This window comes from Oratosquilla oratoria, chromosome 33 (assembly GCF_046742065.1).
Source record: "Oratosquilla oratoria isolate Oo_2021 chromosome 33, ASM4674206v1, whole genome shotgun sequence".
Lineage (NCBI taxonomy): Eukaryota > Metazoa > Arthropoda > Malacostraca > Stomatopoda > Squillidae > Oratosquilla > Oratosquilla oratoria.
In genome coordinates, this window is record NC_134809.1 from 29676249 (window position 1) to 29702895 (window position 26647).

Sequence of the window (26647 nt, forward strand, 5' to 3'; positions counted from 1 at the left end):
AAGTAAAGAAAGAGTGAAGAAAGAATATTAAAAGAGGCGTGGAAAGAGTGAACATGAGGGGGCGGCCTAGAATGAGATGGGTGGATGGGGTAAAAGGGGCTTTGGGGAAGAGAGTAATGTCTGTTGAGGAAATATGGGGGAAGGACAGAAGACAGGGGTGAATGGAGAATGGTTGTATATGGATGATGCTGTGATGCATGAGGTGGAATGGGTGGAGGGTGAGGTAGTATGTGTGAGAAACAAATTTACACAGCCCGAAGGGATTTCTCCCTGTCTTCTCCTTTTCTGCATGAGGGGACAGAGAAGGGTCGCTGATTTATTGAAGCAGCCTTGCTGTGGATGTGCTGTGTCTTGTCACATTCCTTCTGACCCAGGGCAGTGGGCGAGATGCAGGGATAACCCGTCATCCAGGAGGTGCCAAGATTAGAGGGAGGGTGGAGGGAAGTGGAGTGTGATAGGGATGAAATGGGTTGGAGTGGTTTTTATGCCTTTGTTTTTTGGCTACCTCCCTTATAAGGGGGAAAAACCCTTTGGTATATGTATGTAAATATTTTCATTTTCATATTTTAAAGGATCCACATTTTATATTTATTTATACATTTGTGTTTTAGGGGAACAGCAATTATTCACAGAGAAAGTCTACCCCATGAATGTACTATACATTAAATACTCAACAATGTTTGCATAGTTCTGATACATTACAAATAGTTAAAATATTTACCAACATATATTTCCTTCCTTCCTTTAAAAAATATACTGATAACTATTTACTTTACTGATTGAACTTGTAATTCACTGCTTGAACTTGTTGACTTTATCTTAATAGAATTTCAACAGAAATATAAGCACAAAGCAAGTACATTACTACTAATATGGATACATTTTTTGCATTTATCACTAATGAGAAGTCAATTGATTTCCACCATATCAGGTTCATCTTCAGCTGTTCCTATGGGAGATAAAAGTTCAAAGTCCAGCTGTTGAAAATAATTCTGAAAAATAAAAATGATTCATGTTAATTAAGATATGCACCAAAATTTCAAATGTTTAACATTCCTAGTTAACAAGAGGATATGAATTACAATTATTGGCAGGAAAGGGGGAAGTGGAGGTGGAGGTAGATTGTAGATTGAGAGAAGCTAGTGCCTTGGGGAATTAAAAAGCATACATATACATACATATACCAAGGCTTTTTCCCCCTTACAAAGTAGGTAGCCAAAAAGGAAAAGGCATAAAATCATTTCCACCCACTCCATCCCCGAATACACTCCACACCCCTCCACCCTCCCTCTCATCTTAGCACCTCCTGGATGATGGGTCATCCCTGCACCTTGTCCACTGCCCTGGGTCAGAAGCAGTGTCGCAAGACACAGCACATCCACAGCAAGGCCACTTCATTAAATCGGCGACCCACCCCTCTCCGTCCTCCCGTGCAGAAAAGGAGAAGATGGGGAGAAATCCCTTTGGGCTGTGTCAAATTTTGCTCACACATACTACCTCAACCCCCATCCCCCCATTCCACCTCATGCATCACAATATCATCCATATACAACCATTCTCTATTCACCCCTGTCTTCTGTCCTTCCTCAACACACATTCCTCTCTTCCCCAAAGCCCCCTTCACCCCCATCCATCCACCTCATCCTAGGACGTCCCCTCATGTTCACTCCCTCCACATCTGCCTTCCATTCCTCTTTTACTAGTCTTTCTTCACTCATTCTTTCCATGTGTCCAAACCATCCTAATACTCTCTCATCAACCCTATCTCCCAGCTCCCTTTCCACCCCTGTTCTTCTCCTCACCTCCTCATTTCTCACTCTATCTAGCCTAGTAACCCCCATCATACTTCTCATACACCTCATCTCAAACACATTCAAACTCCTTCTCTCTTCCTCTCTTATGTTCCATGTTTCTACCCCATACAGTGCTGTTGGCACAATCACTCCTTCATACAGTCTCCTCTTAGCATTCATTCCCAAATGTCTATTCCTCATTACACTCTTCAATCCACCAAGGCATTTACTTGCTTCTCTCAATCTACATTTTACCTCCACCTTCACTCCACCTTTTCCTGCCACATTTGCACCCAAGTATCTAAAACTATCCACTTCCTCCAGTCACTCTCCCTTAATGCTCACTTCCAATCTACTGCCACTTTCACCCCTTGTACATCTCATCACCTTACTTTTACCCACATTTATCTTTAGCTTTCTTCTATCACATACTCTCTGTCACCAACTTCCTCAGTCCCTCCTCCGATCCTGCCACAAGCACAGTGTCGTCAGCAAACAACAGCTGGCTCACCTCCCACTTTTCTCCATTTTCTTTAACCATCTCCAATCCCTGACCCACTACCCTTGCATTTACCTCTCGCACTACCCCATCCATGTATAAGTTGAACAGCCAGGGCGACATAACACATCTTTGTCCAAGTCCCACCTTTACCTTGAACCACTCACTCTCTCCATTTCTAATCCTCACACAAGCTCTACTACTCTCATAAAAACTCTTGACAGCTCTTAGAAGCTTTCCTCCTATCCCATAAATCTGTATAACCTCCCACAGTGCCTTCCTGTCTACCCTATTGTAAGCCTTTTCCAGATCCATAAAAGCCAAAAAAACATCCTTCCCCTTTCCTATAGCTTTCTCACATATTTGTCTTACCACAAAAATCTGATCTACACAACCTCTACCCATCCTAAATCCACACTGTTCCTCACCAATTACTCCCTCTCTTCCTATCCTAATCCTCTCAATCAAGATCCTCCCATAAGCCTTCCCAACTATACTTAACAAGCTAATCCCTCTGAAACTACTACATTCACACTTGTCCCCTTTTCCCTTGTAAAGTGGAACTATACAGGCACTCCTCCAGTCCTCTGGCACTCTACCCTCTCTCCAGCAAACATTAAATAACCTCACCAGCCAGTCCACCATCACTGTACCTCCTTTTTTTAGACATTCTGCATGGCATCCATCCAGACCAGGTGCCTTACCTGCTTTCATCATCTTAACAACTGCCTTCACTTCATCCTTCCTTATTTCTCCTCCATTTTCCACACTCAGCACTCTCATTTTCTTAGCATTTCCCACTGCAGCTATCTTTCCCTTCCCATCCTCCTTCACATTTAGCAACTCCCTAAAATACTCTGCCCATCTTCCCCTTACTGCCTTCTCTTCCATTATCATCTCTCCATCTGCACCTTTTAATTTTCTTCTCTACTTGATTTATCTCCTCTTCCTCTCTAAATTTCTTTCTAAACATCTTTTTATTACTTTCAAAATTTTCTGTCTTACTCCTACCCTTTTTCACATCTGCCCTCCTTTTTGCCTCCTTTACCTTTTGCTTTACTTCTCTTTGTACCTCTCATATGACTCCCTCGTCCTATTTTGTAACCAATCTGTAAAAGCTTGCTTCTTCTCTTTTACAACCTTCTTTGTTTCCTCATCCCACCATTCACTACCCTTCCTTCTATTTCCTCCTGTCCTTCTTGTTCCACACACCATCCTTGCACACTTTGTGACTCCCTCCTTGAACCATCCCCATTCCTCCTCCACACCTAGCTCTACTCTATCCTTCACTCCCTACCACTCCTCCTTCAGCTTCTTCTTGTACTCCTTCTCCTTTTCCTTTAAAGAGTTCACTCTAAGCACCTCCCTACCTTTTGTCCCTTTCCTCTTTCTCCATCTATCCTCCACTCTCAACTTACCTTCCACCAAAATTAAACATTTGGGAATAGATATTAAGAGTGAGATTGTATTTACCTAGTTGTATTTACCTAGCTGTATTATACGGGAAGGGAGCTATGCTCGTGGTGACCCCTGTTTGAACTCAGCATCAAGTTTTTTCTTAAAATCTTGAATAGTGTTTGCACACACTGTTTCTTTGTCTAATTTGTTCCAAGTATCTATCACTCTGTGTGGGAAGCTGTATTTTTTTTTCAGATCTTTTCTGTAATTATCTTTTAGTTTCTTTTTGTGTCCTCCCGTTTTTCCATTGTCCCATTTCAATAAGTCATTCTTATCTAAGATTTCCATTCCTTTCATTATTCTATAGAAAGTAAGTCTCCTCTTTCTTCTTTGTTGGTTAATTCTAATTTGGACAGTCTTTGCTCATACGTCATTTCAGAAAGAGTTGGTGCTAGTTTTGTTGTTGTTTTTTGCATTCTAATTAGAATATTTTTTATCATTTCTTCGTCCAAATAAGCAAATGCCACTTTCTAATTAGTAAATTTTTTTATCATTTCAACTATTTTTAAATAATATGCTTTTTATCTGTCTTGTAAATCTTTTTTAATATCATTTTGTGAAGGAGTAATTGGTGTGTACTCCTTATGTGGCAGTAATTGTTTCTCCAAGTGTAGTTTTGTATGATGTATTTACCTAGTTGTATTTTAGGGGAAGGGGAGCTATGCTCGTGTGTCCCGTCTTCATATCTCATTTTATCTAAACTGTTTTTAAATTCATGTATTGTTTTTGCACACACCACTTTCTCATCTAACTTGTTCCAAATGTCTATTACTCTGTGGGGAAAGCTGTTCTTTTTCAGATCTCTTCTATAACTGTCTTTCTTGATTTTCATTCTGTGTCCTCTTGTATTTCTATCATCCCATTTTATTAGATCCTCTCTATCAATCGTTCCTATGCCTTTCATGATTCTACAAATAGTTATCAAATCTCCTCTCTTCTTTGCTCTAATGCAGGAGTTCTCAGCCTTGTTTGGCTCATGCACCCCTTTCACCATTTGCCAGAATGTCATTCCCCCCCTCCTTTCCAAGATTGCCTGTTTCAAAAGGTGCATTCTAAATAATATGCAGATATTATCACACAGCATAACACTTTTCTAGTCCTAAGATTAACCTGGGTCAGCACTGGTATAATTCCAGCCCAGGTGACAGGCCAGATAGGCCAGAGCCTATATTTGCTTTCCTCACTCCGTAAACTTAATGTGGTCACAATTCACCCCCAGAAAACACAAAATTCCCCCCTGGGGGTCAATTTCACCCCTAATGAGAACCCCTGCTCTAATGTCTGTAGCTCAAGTTTTGCTAGTCTCTCTTCATATGCTAGTTTTGAGAGTGTTGGTGCCAATTTTCTAATTGCTCTTTGTATTCTTTCAAGTTTTTTATACATTTTTTTGTACTTGCTGACCACATCGTTGCTGCATATTCCAATCTTGGTCTTATCAAAGTTATTAGTATTTTCTTCACCATTTCTTCATCCAGGTATGTAAATGCCACTTTGATTGTTCTTATTAAATTATAAGTTTTCTCCAAAAATCTTGTTTTACATGTTCTCATGAAACTCCCAGGTCCTTCTCATTTTCTACTTTTTTTATTCCTTCTTCTCCCAATTTATATGATCCTGCTATTCTTTTTTTGCTTCTTCCAAATTCCATTATACTACACTTCTTAGTATTGAACTCCAACTCCCACTTAGTGTTTGAAATGAAATGTTTGAGAAGTACAGTAGGGGTTACAAGGTTGGAGAGGGAGAAATAAGGTGAGGTGGATAGCAAGGGTGGAAAAGGAGATGGGAAATAGGGTTGATGAAAGAGTATTAGGATAGTTTGGAAACATGGAAAGAATGAGTGAAGAAAGATTAATAACAGGGTGAAAGGCAGAGGTGGTTGGAGTGAAAATGTGGGGCTGACCAAGGATGAGATGGATGGAGTGAAAAGGGCATTGAGCAAGAGGGAATGCCTGTTGAAGAAGGAAGGGAGAAGGCAGAAGATAGGGGTGAGCGAGGAATAGCTGTGTATGGATGATACTGCAATGTAGGGAAGGGAAAGGTTTTGTGTGAATGATAATTTGATGCAGCCCAAAGGGGTTTCTCTCTATCTTCAATGTTTCTGCATGATGTAGACGGAGGTCATCAATTAAATGAAGAGGCCTTACTGTGGATGTGATGTGTCTTGCAGCATTGCTTCTGAACCAGAGCAATGGGTAAGATGCAGGGAATAATGGGAGCAGAATGGGTGGGGATGAAATGGGTGGGAGTGAAATTATGTCTTTTGACTTTGGCTACTTCCCTTGTAAGGAGGCAAAAGCCCATGGTATATGTACAATTATTGTAATTACAATTACCTTTTCATACACAAGAAACTAGGATGAGAGGGAAACAAATGGGTGATGGATGAGAGTGGGTGCATACCTTGGCTGGCTACTTTTCTATATGAAGGATGAAGCTTTTGGTATGTAGATAATTGATAACTGCCTATCTGATCTTGAAGAAATCTGGCGACTAATGACAAAAACAAATGAAGAACATCTAAATTTGGCACAGGCTGAAGAATGAGCAGCAGTTGGTAGCTGTAAGATATATAGAGAAAAGAACTACTTTGTCTGATCCTTTCATGGCTAATGGAAATTTGTGCATTTGGTCTGACTACCAGGCATTTTAATCAACAAACATAACCTCTGTACAACAAATTTAAGAATTAAAAAAAATTAGTAGAGATTTCAGAAGAGCTTGTCAAGAAGAGATGGTTTTGTTTGAGAAATCTGAGGAGTGTGTCAGGGCACATTACTTCCTCTGCTATCTCCTACTCTGTTTGGTGGTGGTACCCAGGCACAGCAAAATCTTCTAGCCATTCATGGATTTTTTGGATATCAGGTGTCTATCCACATGCAAAAGAGTCCAACTTCTCCCATATATCTTGGCTGACAATCCAAGATATTGGACACTTCCAGGGCACTTAAGTGTGCAATGTATCTCACATTCAAGATATTCGGCTCTAACTAAGGCATGGTTCAGTGTATTTTCTCCTAAGTGACCTATGGACCTGTTTTGTGGTCATTGCTATCTACCTGAGAGATGTGGACTTCCTGCAAGACAGTCCTGGGGCAACAGATTGACTGACCAACATAATTTTTTTTTAAATTACACACTTTAGATTTTTTCCTACAGATACAGTCTGCAAAACTAAAAACTTACCTAAGAAACATCCTCCACATTAGCAGCACTTGTACATGATGCCAAGTTGTAGGGTATCTTGCAGTAATGGCCAGCTGTTTTAGGGTCCCCTTCAATGAATTCATTCCAAGCTTCAACTGCACAATATGATACCTTAAGGCCGATAACCTTAAACTCGTTCACTTTGTTTACTGTACAACTGAAGATCAGGGACTGCAATCCAAGTAACAAACTTTTTCCCAGAAGGACATTTCTTGCCATCTATTGTCACAACACATTTTGTCATTTGTACCAAAATATTTTCATTGTTCATGACACACATTAAAATGACTGAATTTCTACATCACATATGAACATAATCTTGGGTATTTGCTCTAGATCTAGTGTCTCCTTCTGATATCTGTGTACAAGAAACATCAGTTTGTGGCACAGGTCTTGATACCAAAGATGATGGGAATGATAGGTGCTGATATGCCTTTGTATATCTGTTATGGGTCAATTTCAATGGAAAGAAACTCCACACAGTCCATGGGAGAGTGTCAAGAGTTCTCTCTACATCCTCATGTGTAAGAGTGTCAGCAACTCCAACTTCAAAAGCTATCGATTGTACCTTGTGACCCAGGAACTCTACACACACTTTCAATTTAACAACTACTGCTTGCACTGCTGCAAATGTAGCTTTCCATTCCATGTAGTCAACATCCTTGCACAAGTTCCAGGTAAGAAATAGGAGTTTCTCTTCTGAGTGGAGAACTAAAGAAGATTCTTTGATTGTTAGTATGTGACATTTGACACAAGAAATTGCCTTGCTAATAGGATTCAATATGGCTAGTGGTACCTGAGAATCATTGGGCCATACTTTAAGGGTTTTGTATGTCACCCATATTTTGCCACAAACCCAAGGATTTGTGGCTTTAATATCACACTTCCATATTATACCATAAATCTGAAACATATTTTCAAGTTCCAACTCTAGACCTGAAACTCTTCTATACCCAGTTTCAATATCTTCCACAGTAAAAGATACATTAGCCACCTTTTCATTAGTTATGTTACACCTCACCAAAGCCACACACTTGCTAAAGTGAACAATTTCCCCTATCACAAAATCCTCTGTGCATTCTCCCACATGCTGTTCTCTGTTGTCAGATTCTTCAAAGTGATTCATTCCCATGGACGTAAATTGTAAGGGATTTGAGCTCATCAAAATTGGAAAACTTTGCATGGCCCGTCTGACTAAGAAATCTTTATTCTCTGGGACTACACTGCACCATGTTATCAAAGCCACATGAGATACTTCATAACCCAACACATTCACAGATGTTTTTAATTGTGTAGTTTCAACCTCCAGTTCTGAGTCAACACTGACTAAAAACTCTTTCAGAGAGTTTCTATTTGAAAGGACAGATGAATGCCAAATAAAAAGAATGGGAAGATCCTGTTCTGTCCACAATATAGCACACTGCAAAGAGTCATAATATGTAACCCACTTGCAAATCATACATTGAGTTTCTTCAGTTTTTATATCTAATTTTTTTTTTTCAATTTCTGTTGGATTGATATTAATAGTTGGAATTAAACTTGCATTATGTCTTCCTGAACTACTTGTGCCCCACACCATGGATGGGGGCACACCCAAGGGGTGATTTGGAAAATATGCTGGATGGATGTATGGTGGGAGAGGGAGAGGAAACCTTTCAGCATTAATCTTTGGTATTAAACTTGTGTTGTGATTTACTGGACTGCTTGTCCTCCAGACTATAGGCGGGACATGGTGACTGACCACCATCCCCAAGGGGTGATAAGGAAAATATGCTGGATAGATGTACAATGGGGGAGAGATAGGTTGAACTCCCCCATATGGGAGAGGAAACATTTCTGTATGTGTATGTACTGAACTCGTTGCTGATCTCCCCTGAGCAGCAGGCCTAGAATAATAAATCTCTATTCTGTGGGGACTGCTAGCTTGTGATGAGTTACTTGATGACCCCTGTGTCATACATTGTGTGAAACTAGTTCCAGGTAAATTGGTCAAAGATTGGTTGTCTGCCAACTTTATGCATGTCTTGTCAAAAGTTTCTGCCACAGCAGGAGCAACCAGTTTTTCACCATCTATCTCAGTTCCAGATTTAACCTTCCAAAATTCTCCTAATTCCCCATCTACATTTTCCTTCACAGTGTCTGATATATCATCCTTGCCTTGTTTATTTTTCAGTTTTATCATGTCTTCTCCCAATGATCCTTCCTTCTTCTGGCAAGGTTTGTCATCTTTTATATCTAGTCTTTTATGAGCACTCTCTATTTTCTCCAACTCCCCTCCCATTCCCACCTTAGGCATCATCCTACCCTTCTCTTCTTTGCTTTGCATTCTTATGGACTGATTTTTCTTCAACTGCCCATGAAATTTCATTTCTTGCTTCCTGTTCTCTTCATCTTCTTCCTTCACTTCTCCCTGTCTTCCTAATTTATTTTCATCCTTTGGCTCGTTTCTTTCCACCTCCTTCCAATCAGTATTTCTCTTTTGCCCCTCTTTCTTTTGTTCCTGTTTACTGAGCATTTCTATGGTCCTTTTTCTGTACTCCAACTTCTTCATAAGTTTGTCTGATTGTTCCATTTTACTTTCTTCCAAACATGGCAGCATCTCCAATTTGTCCCACAGAATCTTTTCCTTTCTAACATCATCTGTGTCTTTTTTAATTATTTCTTTCTCAGGTTTCCAATTACCTTCTTTCTTATTTAAATCCATTTTTTCTTCTTTCTTCTCTCTTTCTACCCAATTTTCCTTCAGACTTCTCAATGTATCCTCCTCTCTCACCTTTTCTTTCATTTGTTTCCACTCATCTTTTACTTTCTTGTCATACTCCTTTTTTTTCTTTTCTTCATCCTTCTTCCTCTGTTGGCACGGTTTCTTTTCATCTTTACATTTCCACCATAAGATTTTCTTTGCATTGCTTTCATTTTGCTTCGTACATATTTCCTCCTCTTGTTTTCCTTCATCAATATATCCTCTCTTCCCCAAGTCAACAACAGAGTATCCTCTTTTAATCCTGTTCTTGGGACCAAAGTTGTGTTGTTTTCTTTTGTCAGAAAGTAGCCAATTCTTGATGGCCAGCAGTCCCCAAATCCTAGAACAGACAATATGCAATTATTCTGGTTGACCAGTAAACAAGTAAATACAAAATACTATGATAAATACACACACACACACGTCGGTCGGAGTGGCAGCAAAGTCTGTGCTCCGGTGATAACTACAAATTTCGAGGATCACAACAAGGAAGTACCTGTTTTGTATTAATGGGAAGGGGAAAGCTCGTGGTGTAGTGGGGAGGTGAAGAAAAAGGAGAAGGGGAGGGATTACTGAGGAAAATGAAAAGATATGAGGAGGGGAAAGATAAGGCCCAGGAACTCAGACGGTATATAAACAAGAGACCGCCTGATGATAGTGGTTAAGTCGATGCGATTAGTAAAAATGTAAAAATTTGAAATATAGATAAGACCAGCACAATGGAACGTGAAGATAACTATTTCCATGGATTTAATGAGGGAGGACATGACAACCTCCCCCAACTAGTAAATCTAGAGGACAAACTAAAAGAAATGAATGAAAATTGGGAAGCTAAGTCTAAACAAAGTTAATTGCTCAGAGTTGATAAGCTGGAAGAACTAAAGAAGGAAAATAAAAACCTAACTAAAGAAATAGTAGAATTAAAAAGACAGTTAAGAGAAGTAAAGGATGAGAATGAGGAATTGAAGAGGAGTAATAAAGAGAATAAAGAGTCCATAGCAAAAGAGGTAGTGGTTGCAAAAAAAAGTACAAGAGAACAACAAAATGGAATTTAGAGGTATAATGGAACAGCAGATGAAAGAACAAACTAAGGACACAGTTATTAAAGTGATGAGGGAGAAGGAGAATATAGTAAGAGACTTAGCGGATAAAAAGAAATGTATAATTATATTAGGGATGGAAGAGAAGTATAATCTAAATAGGACTACAAGAATAAAGGAGGAAAAGGAAAAAGTAAATAAGATATTAGAAGTAGTTCAAGAAGATGAACCAGAAATAGGGAAACAAATAGAAGAAATGTATAGACTCGGGAAATACAATACAGATAAGACCAGACCAATTAAGGTTAAATTCAGGTCACAAACGACAGCAGAGAATATCTTAGCAAAAACAGGGAAACTAGCAGACAGTGAGCAATATAAACAGGTATGGATAAAAAGAGAAATGAATAAAGAGGAAAGAGAGGATGAGAAAACAAAAAGACTAGAAGCTAAGGGGAAAAAAATGAGAACAGAACAGTCATAAAAAGAGAAATTCTATTGGAGAGTAGTGAATATGAAAGTGAGGAAATGGTTCATAGCAGAGGAAAACAGAAGGGAAACGGAAAACACAATGGAAGTAGCAGAAAATTAAAAGTGTCTTACACAAATATAGATGGCTTAATAACAGGCTTGAACGAACTGAATGATTATCTGAAGGAAAAAGAACCGGACATAATGGGAATTGTAGACACAAAATTGAAAGGTCCACTACCACCCAACAGTGTAGGACATGGTGCACATAATTATTGGATTAGAAATAGAGAGGGATATAAATGTGAGGAATATCACATATGGAAAGAATAGAGATGATCATGATGGAAGTGGAGGACAGGGATGGGAAGAGCAGGAAGTTTGTAGTATATTATGTGCCTCCTATGGCCTCGTGGGAAGAGAGAACACAAATGTATGTTAGAACATACAAGGATACCACTAAATGATATAATGGAAGATGGAGGAAGAATAGTTATAATGGTTGACTTTAATTGTAAAGAAATCTGCTGAGAAGAGATGACAGTGAAGGGTGGAGACAACCTATGGGGAAATGTACTACTTGATATGATTATAGAACATACAATGATGCAATGGATTCAAGAGAATACTAGGTATAGAAATGAGGAAGAACCATCATGACTGGACCTAATAATCACACCAGAACCTGAAATAGTGGACAAGATTGAATATAAGACACTAATAAGTAAAAATGATCACAAATTGGTTGAACTGGAACTAAATGAGGAAAAATACATGAAAAAAATGAACAATATAGAAAGGGAAGATTGATGTATGAAAAAACAAGTTTTGATCAAATAAGAGAATTCTTTCAAAAAGCAGACTGGGAAAGAATACACAAGGAGGAAACAACAGTAGAAGAGAAATGGAATATTTTGACAAAAATTTATATTAAAAAAAAAAAAAAAAAAAAAAAAAAAAAAAAATAGGGGGGGGGGGAAGTATCACGATCATGATCACAAATCCCTTAACCCCCGGGGTTGTAGAGGCACTGCATCGATGAACAATTCACCAGTGACCTCCATCTTTCACGGTCATGGGCAAGGGCCTGGGTCTCTGCTATATATATATTAATGATATCAATAAAGGAATTATAAGTTATATGAGCTTCTTTGCGGATTATGCAAAATTGTTGAAAAAAGTGAACACTGAAGAAGATTGTGAGTTGCTACAGAGGATCAAAATAAAGTATGGGAATGGAGTAGGAAGTGGGAGATGGAATTCAATATTAAGAAGTGTAGTATAATGGAATTTGGAAGACACAAAAAAGAATAGTGGGATCATATAAATTGAGAGAAGAAGAAATAAAAAAAATTAGAAAATGAGAAGGACCAGGAAGTCATTATTATGAATAATATGTCCCCTGGGAAACATATAAACATAATTTTTGGAGAAACTTATAATTTAATAAGAACAATTAAAGTGGCATTTACATACCTGGATGAAGAAATGGTGAAAAAAATACTGGTCACTTTGATAAGACCAAGATTGGAATATGCAGCAATGATGTGGTCACCAAGTACAAAAAAATGTATAACATATATATATATATATATATATAGATATATATATATATATATATATATATATATATATACGTTTATATATATATATACATATATACATATATATATATATATATATATATGTGGGTGTATGTAAAATATGTGTATATATATATATATATATATATATACATATCAAGGACTACTATTACACAGGACATGTGCACCCAGATCCCTGGGTCTGCTAGCAGAGGCCATTGCTTTCTTTGTAACCTAACATTTTATATTGGACATATATCAAAACTAGAAACCTAACATCGTATATAGGACAAATGCATCAACTATTGACTTATTCAATGCAGTATAAGTTAATATAAACTTTTATAGTGAAATAAGAAACTATTTTTAAGGCACTGTTATGCTTTGAAATGCCAATTTTAGCTGGACTTAACAGGTGTTATTGCATGAGGTTAGTGGATACCAGGGTTGGCGATTTTTTTTTTTTTTCCTATCTTTTTAAAAATATATATATATTTTTCTTAAATCAGATTTATTTGATTTAAATAAAAAAATTTTTTATAGATTTTAAATATAGTGGGATTGCTATCTGATATGCGATCTGATTGCTAAAGGACATTTTTAGCATAGCAATATAAGGAGCAGTGTTATATAGACTTGCCATAAGTATGCAAGGAACGGTATAAGCCATATGTGAGGACGGTATGCTCAGGTTCACTCGATTCTTCCACGAGTTTTCTCATCTTGGTGACATTCGCTGCATTGTCTGTCACAACACTTCCAATGTGACAACCAAAATCTTGTTCAGCCTTCTTGATCGAATTTTGTACAAGTTGTAGAAGATATTCAGCAGTGTGAGGTTTCCCTGATGTGTCTATTGTGTCAACTAAATAAATCTGACCAGTGGATGTTGTTAGAGTGACACATATTATGGGCTCATTATGGATTTTAGACCACCCATCAATTGAAAGACATACAGTTTCCTTTAGGTCATCTGTACACTTTTTATATTCCTTTTCATACACAAGATCCAAGTACTTATCAGCAATATCTTTTCTGGATAGAGGAATGTAACCTGGCCTCAGGTTCTGAACCATCTTGAGAAACTGAGGATGCTGAACAAGACGAAATGGTGAATTTGTAGCAAATATAATTCTTGCAACTTCTTTGTCGAGAGTTTCCTTTTGAGAGGCTGATGTTTTTATGATAAATCTGTCCAGAGATGTTGACTCTTTTGGATGAAAATGATTTAGCAGAAGTGGCGCCTGTGGAGGAGTCTGATAGTGACCTTTTTAATGGTGGAGTCAGGTTTGCAGATAATTCAAGTGGAGTCGATGATGAAGGGATTGAAGCTGTTGATACAGATCCTGAAATGGAAACAGAAAATTTTAGCATATTGCACAATTTATAAATGAAGAAATAAATGAATGAATACAGTGTGATTTAGGCTACTTTTGAGTACAGTAGTTATTTTTTTAGATAATGATCATATTCACACAAGCCACTAAATTATTTGGAAATAATTAACAGGATATGAAATAGGTGGGCTTGAAATTCAGCCCTCACAGGATTCAGTCAACTTTTAAATTCACTAATATATAATGGGTTAGTTGGGTTAGGTTAGGCTAAATCCCTTTGGGCTGAATCCCATGTTGGCTGAATTCCAATGGAACCTATGAAATTTATTACACAATGATACAGATTACTCCCTGTATCACTCACATAATCAATACTTCGATTCAACAGGGCAAAGTTCCCAAAGATTTTAAATTAGCAAAAGTTACTCCTTTGTACAAGAAGGGTAGCAAAACAGATTCCGGTAACTATAGGCCAGTCTCAGTGCTCGGTATTATATCGAAGGTCTTGGAAAGAGTTGTTTATAACCAGGTTTATGAATACATTCAAAGCAATAACTTGTTCTATGATTTACAATCAGGCTTTCGAAAATCATATTCTACTGATGCATGTTTGATCAATTTGACTGATTACATCAAAGGTGAAATTGACAGAGGTAATTACTGTGGAATGGTTATGCTAGATCTCCAGAAAGCCTTTGATACTGTAAATCATGATATTCTATTATTCAAACTACAAGCGTTAGGCTTCAAATCAGATGTTGTTAATTGGATGAGGTCTTATCTAACAGGTCGAGAACAGATTGTGAATGTAAATGGTTCAACATCAAAAGCAGCAAAAATAACATGTGGTGTCCCACAGGGTAGCATTTTAGGTCCGCTGTTGTTTCTTTTGTATGTGATTGACATGAAAGCTGCTGTGAACTGTAAACTGCTGTTGTATGCCGATGATTCAGCCTTACTAGTTTCTGGCAAAGATGTAAATAGGATTGAGACGTTACTCAGTGAAGAGTTATTGAATGTCAGCAAGTGGTTGTTGGATAACAAATTGTCTCTACATCTAGGTAAAACAGAATCCATTCTCTTTGGCTCCAATCAAAAACTCAAAAATGCTCCCAACTTCAATATCCAATGTAATGATACTAGTATTCAACCTAGGTCTGTTGTCAAATATCTTGGAACAGAAATTGATCAAAATGTGTCGGGAGAAGTTATGGCACGAAAATGTGTCGGGAGAAGTTATGGCACAAAAAATAATTAAAAGGGTCAGCTCCAGAACAAAATTTTTGGCAAGAATACAAAAATACCTAGATGTAGTGACAATGAAGTTACTAGCTTCAGCCCTGGTTCAGTGTCATATTGACTATGCTTGTTCTTCCTGGTATAGCAACCTATCTAAAAAATCTAAGAGTAATCTTCAAATATGTCAAAACAAACTAATCAGGACCGTTTTGAAAATTCATCCACGTACTCATCTAGATTATACGCATTTTAAACTGTTAAATTGGTTACCTGTTGAGAAACGTGTTGCTCAGTTAAAGCTTAATCATGTTCACCAAATTGTGAACGACTCTTGTCCCAGTTATTTGTCAGATACGTTTACACTTGTCAGAAATGCTCGTTCCCTGAGAACTCGTTCTAGTAGGTCATCTGTCATTGTACCTAGGTTTAATAGTTCGTTAGGGAAAAGTACTTTCAAATACACTGGTGCTATTGCTTGGAACTCTTTACCGACCAACATTCAATCAATTGTATCTAAAAGTAGTTTTAAAAAATCAGTTAAATGTTATCTTTTAGACACTGTTCTCTCTGAAGAAAATAGTTTATATGTTTAATTTACACTTCTTATAATCCTAATTTACACTTCGTATAACCTAGCTTTTCTATGATAATCCTTTCCTAATTGTAATATGAGGACCACAGTGGAAATAAGTCTTTTGACTTTCTGTGCCATCCTCGGATGTACAATTATATATACTGTGTATAATATTGAGTCTTGTATGTATTGTACTTATTGTATGTATGATTGTATCCGAATAAAATTCAATTCAATTCAATGAATAACAAACATCTAGGCCCCAAAGTTGAGTGGATACAGTATATTATATTGATATAGTCATTACCCAAATTTAGAGGTAATGAAGTTGAAGTATCATCTCTTTAGGCCTTCACATTTTTATTGCACATGCTCTCCATTGTTCACCAAATTTATATACTTGCGTATAAAAAGGGAGAAATGCACCCAATATAAGTAAAATTATTTACCTGGGTCATCAATTTCTTCTGTATGCTATGGCTTACCTTGGCATTTATCTCTGCGAGATTTTAATCTTCACACAATGCCCTGTAGTTCCTGGCTGCAGTTTTTGTATTTAGCTCGGTACCCTTTGCCAGAAGTTGTTGGTAGTTTTTCAAAATAATTCCAGACAGGATCATTTTTTTCTGCCTGAAGGAACCACTCTGCCAGGTCCAGAAGACATCTTGGTTGATTCCAAAGCAGCAACTGATTCAGTGAGAAGCAGCTTACCTAGAACAAGTTTCAACAAGAATCTTGTTGAAACTTGTTGTGGGCTGCACAGTGATATATACATGTAGGTTTATACCGTTCCTTGTATACTTGTGGCAAGTCTATATAACACTGCTCCTTGTATTGATATGCTAAAAATGTCCTTTAGCAATCAGATAGCATATCAGATAGCAATCCCACGATATTTAAAATCTATAAAAAAAAAAAATCTATCTAAATCAAACAAATCTGATTAAAAAATATATATATATATACATTTTTTTTTTTAAAGATAAAAAAAAATAATAATAAAAAAAAAAAAAATAACCAACCCTGGTGTCCACTAACCTCATACAATAATACCTGTTAAGTCTGGCTAAAATAGGCATTTCAAAGCATAACAGTGCCTTAAAAATAGTTTCTTATTTCACTATAAAAGTTTATATTAACTTATACTGCATTGAACAAGTCAATAGTTGATGCATTTGTCCTATATACAATGTTAGGTTTCTAGTTTTGATATATCAGTCCAATATAAAATGTTAGGTTACAAAGAAAGCAATGGCCTCCGCTAGTGGACCCAGGGATCTGGGTATGCATGTCCTGTGTAATAGTAGTCCTTGATAGATATTATATATATATATATATATATATATATATATATATATATATATATAGTATATATATATATATATATTTTTGGCGTCACAGATTACTCTGCGACGCATAGGGGGTTAGCGTAACGAGTGCCCTCTTTTCTGGATTACGTAACGTAAACAACGCGGGGTTAAGGATCCACGGGGTACTCGTCGCTAACATTTATTGGCAATAGAAAACACGACTTTCTCATCTTCACACAACAGGTGCTTCCGTTGAAACCATGGCAGCACACAGTAATTGGGAGGAAGAGTAGAAGTAGAAGTAGTAGGAGGAGGAGTAGGAGATGAAAAACTGTAAACAAACCAGAGCAACGCTCGTTACTAACAGCTTTTATACAGAATTACAAATAATCTGAACATGAAATACGAGCAGCTTTAAGGCTAAATTCATTATGACATACAAGAAACAATATACCAGATCTAAAACTAAATTCAGCTCAAAACTCACCGAGTAGGCCGCGAAGGGAGCGGGGTATACAACTGAAGGCGTTTCAAACCACACTGGCTGGAGGCGCGACGTAACATCGCACCACCGCAACAGGTTCTTACACACCTTCTTAAGTCTAATTCTTAAACTGCTCGCAGCATACTTAAATTAAACATTACGAAAAACAAACTTGGAAACCTCTTCCGAGGGGAAACGAGCCTTACGACAAAAAGATATGTAAACATGGGGATACACGGACATAAAAAAAAGCCCCGTTACCTCTCGTAACGGCACACTCCCTTCCTAATTTTCTAGGGGGAAAAATTACCAAAACTATTGACCTAGCAACACAAGCTCAGAAATGGGTCTTACATATTCATGGGCTTTGTTGTTTACCACAACTCTTACTTGGACCTTCCTGACTAAATCATCCTTGCCAGGGAATACTTTGTTTACAATACCCAAAGGCCACTGTCCTTGGGGACACTCTTGATTATTTACCAACACTACATCATCCACCTTTACAGTTGGAGAGGAATTGACCCACTTTCTTCTGGGTTGTAAAGAGGAAAGATACTCTTTCTTCCATCTCTTCCAGAATTCCTCAGCAAGGTGATGGACATGCTTCCATTGAGATTTGTATACTGCCTTAATATCTATCTCTTCAGGAAGAGTTACAGGAATATCAGTTTTCTGAGTGAGAAGGATGGACGGAGACAAAATGAAAGGACTACTAGGGTCCGAGGAAACAGGAACTAAAGGTCTGGAATTCACGATCTTACATACTTCTGCAAAGAAGGTTACTAACACCTCATGTGTTAATGCCTTGGGGTGATGGTTAGTCAGTATCACATTCATGATGTTGCGGACTATCCCCACCATACGCTCCCATGCTCCACCCATGTGAGAAGCATGAGGAGGGTTAAACAACCAAGTGCAACCTTGACTTGACAAGAAACTATTGACATCACCACCTTCATCGGTAATGGCAAGCAAGTTCAGTGCTTTGACAGCACCTACAAAGTTCGTGCCTCTGTCAGAACGCATCATCTTAACTGGGCCACGAATACAAATGAATCTCTTTAAGGCATTTATGAAGGAAGAAGTACTCAATTCTTCTACAGTCTCTATGTGGATAGCTCTGGAAACAAGACAGGTGAACAGAACGCCCCATCTTTTACTTTCGAGAAAGGAACTTCTAGTGCGCCGAGTTTTTATATGCCAGGGGCCAAAAAGGTCAACTCCTACATAGGAAAATGGCGGATTGGGAGTAAGTCTATCGACGGGTAAGTCTCCCATCTTCTGAACACACACCTTACCTCTTACCCTTTTACAGGTGACGCATTTGGAAATGACCTTAGAAATGGTACGTTTCCCTCCCAAAATCCAGAAACCACCTGTACGGACGGCTCCTTCTGTAATCACTCTCCCTTGGTGGTGCACTGTCTCATGGTAGTGACGGATCAACAACAAGCCTAAGTGGGATTCCTTTGGAATAATAATAGGCCTTGCAAGCATACCAAGTACATCACTGCCTTGACTCAACCTGCCTCCTACACGAAGTAGGCCCTTCTGGTCTAAATAAGGAGACAGAGATGCAATGGGACTGGAAGGAGGTAAACAAACTTCACCTTGCAATTTAGTCATGGCAGACGAGAAATAATCCTTTTGGTATGTCTGAACAATGAAATCAGCTGCATCTTCTAGTTGATCGGGTGACTTATGTTTGTTGCATATATGCCAACCTGAACAACACTTGTTACCTTGTTTGAAAGAACGGGCTATATGCTTAAGGAGAGCTACCGCTCTTACAAGTCTCCTCCAACAGGAGAAATTAGAGAACCTCTGAGCTAATGACGCAATTGCAGGCTCTACATTGCTTTTGTTTGCACTAACAAGGGGTTCAGACTCAATTGTGTAGTCTGATACCTTTACTTCTTTATCTGTCTCAGGGCTTACAAGAGGAAAACTTCCACTGGTGGATACAACATCCTCAAATAAGCTTGAGGGACCTGACAACCAATCACTCTGATTTAGGTTGGTTATTTCAAGACCACGGGTAGCCAGGTCTGCTGGATTACAATCTGTAGGTACATAATGCCATTGGTTAGGTTCGGTGGACGACCTAATGTGGTCTACTCTGTTACTCACGTAGACCTGAAATCTACGCCTTTCATTATGAATATAGCCCAAGACAATCATGCTGTCAGAATAGAAATGCCTTGCGTCTAAGGGTTTGTCCAAGCAATCCGAGATGGAATTGCTGAGATTAACTGCCATCACTGCAGCACACAACTCTAACCTGGGAATAGTATGACCATGGTTGGGAGCTACTTTAGCTTGTCCCCTCACAAAACACACCTGGTAGCTTTTGGTATCACTGAAAACCTTAAGATATGATACAGCTCCTACTGCTACTCTGGAAGCATCTGAAAAGGTATGAAGCTCTATCCTGTGAGCTTGAGACAAAGAAATACTAGCAAACTGACGATTGATGCTTATATCCTTGAGGTCCCTTAAGGACGTTAGCCATCTGGACCATTTGGTATGGATCTTAGCTGGTATGGGTTCATCCCAACCACACTTTAGATTGGTTATCTCTCTTAGGAGTAGTTTTCCCACTATTATTACTGGAGCTAAGAATCCCATGGGGTCAAACAGACTATTTACAACAGACAGTATCCCTCTTTTGGTCGAAGGCTTGTCTGAATCCATGAACTTATAGACGAAAACGTCTCTTTGGATGTCCCATAAGAGGCCCAGGCTAGACTGCATAGGCATAGAGTCAGAAGTTAGGTTCAGCTCCTGAAGGTTATCAGCCAGCTCACTGGTGGCAAACTTTTCCAGCACTTCCTTACTGTTGGAAGTGATCTTGTGCAAGTGCAGGCGTCCTCCTTCTTGAAGTGCTGACTTAGAGTCTTGGATTAACTTGTAAGCAGTCTCCGCATCTGGCAGAGATGCTAACCCATCATCCACGTAGAAATTGTTCTCTATGAAATAGCGAACTTCAGGAGAGGCATCTTCTACAGACTTACGCAAGCCATAGCAATGGCGGGGGATGGCGTGTTCCCAAAAACGTGAACAGTCATTCTATACTCAATCAACCTTTCATCAGGGTCATTATTCTTGTACCAGAAGAATCTGAGATAATCTCTTTGCTCAGTCTTCACTTTGAAATTGTAGAACATCTGTTCTACATCAGCTGCCACTGCTACAGCTTCCTGACGGAAACGTAGAAGAATCCCGAGAATACTGTTTGTCATATCAGGACCTGACATCAGCATATCATTTAGGGAGAACTCTCTGGATTTGGCAGAAGAGTCGAACACAACCCTGATCTTGTCAGGTTTCTTAGGGTGGTACACCCCAAACAATGGAAGATACCAGCACTTCTGATCAGACTTCAATGGTGGTGCAACCTCAGCATGCCCACGATCTAACATCTTTTGCATGAAGGCCATCATATGCTGACGTTTTTCCGGCTTTGTGCTGAGGCTACGATGGAGAGACAGTGTGCGGTGCCACACAAAGTCTCTATTATTACTGGTGGCTACAACATTGGGACGGAAAGGCAGTGGCGCGACCCAATGACCACTTTGATCCTTGCGGAACTCTGAGTTCATAACATCCAAGAACTTCCTGTCTTCAATCGACAGGGCGGCCTTGTCATCATCTTTGGTTACCTTGAACAAATCATCCTTTACTTCAGAAACATGAATCTGGTTACCACATGGTGCGACTATAGAGGGACGTCTATCATGTACAAAGGATGTTTTGAAACTGCTAATGACAGGAGGCCTACAAGTGCCATGGAGACACACTTCCCCAATGATTGCCCAACCCAGACTGGTCTGTTGAGCTAGAGGGGCATTGACAGGTCCAATTCTCTGGTCAAAAATGTAATGAGCTGAAGGCACATCTCGACCAATGATGAGTAGAATCTCAGCTTCAGGAACCAGAGGTGGAATACATTCGGCCAGATCGGACAGATGGGGATAACCACGAGCTATGGCGGGGGTGGGTATCTCTTCTCTTACACTGGGAATGCTGTCGCATTCCACTAACTGAGGGATATGCACCTCTTGTGAGTTATGCCAAGACACGATGGTGTAATTTTTGGTGGTGCGCCCAGAAGCGCCCGTTACACCTGCACAGGTAGCTAGACGATATGAAACCCGTTTGCTCAGCTTGTCAAACAAATCGAAAAACTCAGACCTTGCTAAAGAGCAATTGCACTGATCGTCTAGGATGGCATAACACCACACTCCGAGCTCTGGCTTACTTTCAGGATAGACCTTTACCAAGAAGGTCTTGGCACAGGACTTACTCATGGAGGTGGGGTTACTGCATATCAAGGTACATTTGGAATTGACCGCAGCATCCTCCCCTCCCTGAGTCTTTACTATGGGGGTAAGAACATTTGGAAGCGGCACTTGATTGACTACAGGGGAGCGAGGTGTTTTATCTTGAGCAACCTCCCTTCCATGCTGTGTAACCGCTTGAGTCGAACTCCTCTTCGACCTGGGTTCATCGTGATGTAAGGCAGTCACATGAGTATGGGCCTTACAGAGTTTGCAGAAGGTTCTCTCTTTGCAGCTGGAAGGAGGATGGTTACCTTTGCAACATCTGTTGCACACTCCTTTATCGTTTAAGAAAACCTTCCTCTCGCTCACTGACATGGTGCGAAAAGCCCTGCAGAAATCCAAATGGTGTACGTAGGCATCATGGTAGACGCAAAAATCTCCCTTTTCTGCCTTTCTTTGCTCGGTAGGACTAGCGGCGCCAACAGACCTGTCAGCGCCCATGGTCGACTTACTGCCACTGGACAACATGGTGTCAGTCTTCTTCACACGTACTTGAGGAAACTTAGAGGGAGGTGGCTTCTCTGGTTTCACAAAACCATCGGCTCCAAGGCTTTGATAAGAGAAACATGGATCATTCTCGACCCTTGCCATCTCCTTCACAAACTCAATGAAGAAGGAGAAAGGTGGGTACGGCACACCGTGAGCAGTCTTGTAGTTCATGGCTCTGCCAGTCCACGCTCTCTGTATACAGGGTGGAAGTTTTGCGACAATGGGATTGATGCCTGACGAGGCGTCATAATATGCAAACAGTGTACTGTATACAGGGTTAGCCTTCAAGGCTTCTATCTGATACAGAATGTCACACAGGTCGTATAACCTTAAGGTGTCTCTAGGTGAAATCCTAGAGAAGTTGGCGAGCTTCTTTTTAATTGAAGTCTCAATGATCGAAGGGGCAGCAAACCTGTCATCCAAGCGCTCCCAAATTCTACTGCACGCCAGGTTTGGATTCTTGGCATTTGAGTTTCTAGTTGTACGGGCCCATTCTTTAGACTCAGGACCTAGGTACTTAACTAACAGGTCTATTTCCTCCTTACATGAGGTGCCTAACTCTTGCACGACTTCCTTGAAACTCTCTTTCCAAACAGCATAGTCTTCCGCAGTATCATCAAACGTAGACAGCCTGCTAAGAAGTAAATCCTTCCGCAAGAAGAACTTGCTCAAATCGGCAGAATTGGAGGTTGTCCCCAACCTAGGAGATGCACTCCGAGGAGGTTTTACTACAGGTGGTGACACATAAGAAACATGGTTAGCAACAGGTTGCTGCGCAGGTTGCACAGACCTCACCTTTACCTTTTCGATACGAGGTCCAAAACTGAATGGAACATTGTTAGCAGGCTGTGAGTTAACTCTGAAATCAGAACAGGGCTTGAAAACAGGGCTTTCAGGATTCAAGCCTACCAGATCCTTCTGACTAGCGGAAACATCGACTATACCACCCTGTTGCTCCACATATAGTTGGGTGCGGGTAGCGACTGTACCTTTTAATTGGTCCCAGTCACTGCATGTTTCCCAATCATCGTCAGGTCCTAAGTGCCTAAGTTCGGCTTCGGCTTCTTCCAACTCCTTTTGCTGTGTCATAACTTTGAACTTGGCCTGCATTTCAGCCTGCTCTTTCATAAGCTGACCCTCCTGTTCGGCAAACTTGACTCTGATACGAGCGGTCTCCACCTTGGCTCGTTGCTTCCTTGCAACACTAACACTGGTGCTACTGGAACGACCTGACCTAACCGACCTTCTTGAACTGCCCTTCATGGAAGGAGGTATACAACACTCAGAGTGGTCGACGAGGGATAAAGGAACTTGACTGGACTTCGGGTCATCTTGTGAAAACGGTTCAGTGTGGTGTTCCTCTTCCGTGACCTCAACTGAGGAAGAGGAAGCATAGTTACTGATTACCTGACGAAAAGATGCCTGAAAATCCCTGTCTTCGTGCTTCACTGATTCAGCACGAGCCAGACTTTCTGAAGTACGTTCACGCATTAAGAATTCCAGGTACCTTTTTACAGTATCCTGGTACACAGCGTGGGCCTCATACAACCAAGGACCATGATTCGGTTCTTCCAATAAGGCTTGTACTCCTTCTCTACTCGCCTTTACCCTCTCTTCATGCTGATCAGACGCTCTCTGAAAAGCCTCTTGCCCTTCAGCCGTGAGGACTCTGACCCTACCAGAGACGGGTCCTTCATCTATACTGTGGTTGGAAGACATATTGCCAAGCGAGAGAAACAGTGAGAGACAAGACAGTAATATGATAAAGAAGACAAGGAAAACTCGAACTTAATCGAAAACCACGGAGTACGTTACCACACTCCTAACTATACGACTATTGAGGTAGACAACAACAGATTAAACCCTACATTTGGTTCAATCTAAAAATGCACATTAGTCGCATGCTTATATTAACATATGACCGGATTTAGGCAAGGTAGCTTGCCTTCAAAGGAAAAACACATGCTTAACTGCGACGTGGTGTTATGTAAACACTGTTGGGGCTTGGCAACCATACGTTGTTGCCACATCACACTCGCGCGCCGATACGATCACTAAGACTGCCACATCACACTCGCGCGCCGATACGATCACTACAATTAGGCTTGCGCTACACTACACTTTTACTTGCGCTACAAACCCAATCACACACACGCAAACTTATGCCAGGAAGGCGACACATCAAGTTCATGTGGTGACGACGAGGGGAATCTAGACGTGGCAACGGCGTGCAGGGCGTGGTCTGGCCACATCCTCAAGATGGACTTGGCATACTGCATGGCTAACTTTTAACTCCTTCGCAGCGGCTCTTTTCATTCACCTCTTCACGAAAGCGATTTTCTTGGCAGAGAGCGCCAATGGCCATCGTTTTTCATTTTGGCGTCACAGATTACTCTGCGACGCATAGGGGGTTAGCGTAACGAGTGCCCTCTTTTCTGGATTACGTAACGTAAACAACGCGGGGTTAAGGATCCACGGGGTACTCGTCGCTAACATTTATTGGCAATAGAAAACACGACTTTCTCATCTTCACACAACAGGTGCTTCCGTTGAAACCATGGCAGCACACAGTAATTGGGAGGAAGAGTAGAAGTAGAAGTAGTAGGAGGAGGAGTAGGAGATGAAAAACTGTAAACAAACCAGAGCAACGCTCGTTACTAACAGCTTTTATACAGAATTACAAATAATCTGAACATGAAATACGAGCATATGACATACAAGAAACAATATACCAGATCTAAAACTAAATTCAGCTCAAAACTCACCGAGTAGGCCGCGAAGGGAGCGGGGTATACAACTGAAGGCGTTTCAAACCACACTGGCTGGAGGCGCGACGTAACATCGCACCACCGCAACAGGTTCTTACACACCTTCTTAAGTCTAATTCTTAAAGTGAACATTGTACAAATAATGAGATGCTATCTTGCAGCACAGCTTGCAGACAACTTACAACGATAGTATTCTTAAGCAGACGAAGCTTCTGCTCGCAGCATACTTAAATTAAACATTACGAAAAACAAACTTGGAAACCTCTTCCGAGGGGAAACGAGCCTTACGACAAAAAGATATGTAAACATGGGGATACACGGACATATAAAAAAGCCCCGTTACCTCTCGTAACGGCACACATATATATATATATATATATATATATATATATATATATGTATATATTTATATATATATATATATATACATATGTATGTATATATATATATATATATATAGTATATACATATACTTATATATATATATATATTTATATACATATATATATATATATTTATATATATGTATATATTTATATATATGTATATATATATTTATATATACTGTATACATTTATATATATGTGTATATTTATGTATATGTGATTTCTCCCCATCTCCTTTTATGCATGGGGGGACGGAGAGGTGGGTCGCCGGTTTAATGTAGCGGCCTTGCTGTGGATCTGCTGTGTTTTGCGACACTGCTTCTGTCCCAGGGCAGTGGACAAGGTACTAAGATGAGAGGGAGGGAGGAGGGTTGTGGAGTGTATTCAGGGATGGAATGGGTGGGAATGATTTTATGCCTTTTCCCTTTTGGCTACCTCCCTTGTACGGGGGAAAAAGCCTTGGTATATATATGTATGTATGTGTATATATATTTATGTGTGTATATATATATATATATATATATATATATATATATATATATATATATGCATGCATTATTAAAGTTGACAGCATTAAGGAGGTTGTTAATCTTCTTATGGGTATTCTCAAGCCTTCTAACCAGTACTCTGACATTTGGAGGGTGGCCATGATCCAGATTGCCAAAACTATTAATCTATTCAATGTTTCATCTGCAAGGAGACATGTTCAGGAAAACCTATAACATGAAAATTACCAACATACAGAAATAAAGAACAAGGGTGTTAACCTTGACAAAAATTCACAATCATGGAAATAGACATCAATAAATAAAAAATAGACAACAATAATTCAAATCCTATCTCGATACATGGGCCACTGGGGACCAATACTTACAAAATTATAGGTCCAAAGAAATGATGAAGGAAATTGTTGGGTAGTG

At 39.6% G+C, this 26647-nt stretch overlaps 2 protein-coding genes across 2 annotated transcripts in view; both read right to left on the minus strand.

The window, feature by feature from the left end:
• Nucleotides 1–537: 537 nt before the first annotated feature.
• Nucleotides 538–26647, minus strand: part of LOC143017819 (uncharacterized) — a 39514-nt gene continuing 13404 nt past the window's right edge. Inside the window, exons 2-3 of the mRNA XM_076172726.1 lie at nt 6937–10040; nt 538–992 (exon numbers count right to left, since the gene is read on the minus strand). Of these exons, the coding sequence (XP_076028841.1) occupies nt 7259–10040 (2782 nt within the window). The 3' untranslated portion in view covers nt 538–992; nt 6937–7258. The remainder of the gene's footprint in view (nt 993–6936; nt 10041–26647) is intronic.
• On the minus strand, nt 12218–25685 carry LOC143017691 (uncharacterized). The gene is made up of 3 exons (XM_076172440.1): nt 25339–25685; nt 23854–25201; nt 12218–12309 (listed from the first exon to the last, which is right to left on the minus strand). Exons 2-3 carry the CDS (start codon nt 24290–24292, stop codon nt 12218–12220), a joined length of 531 nt encoding a protein of 176 aa, XP_076028555.1. The 5' UTR covers nt 24293–25201; nt 25339–25685.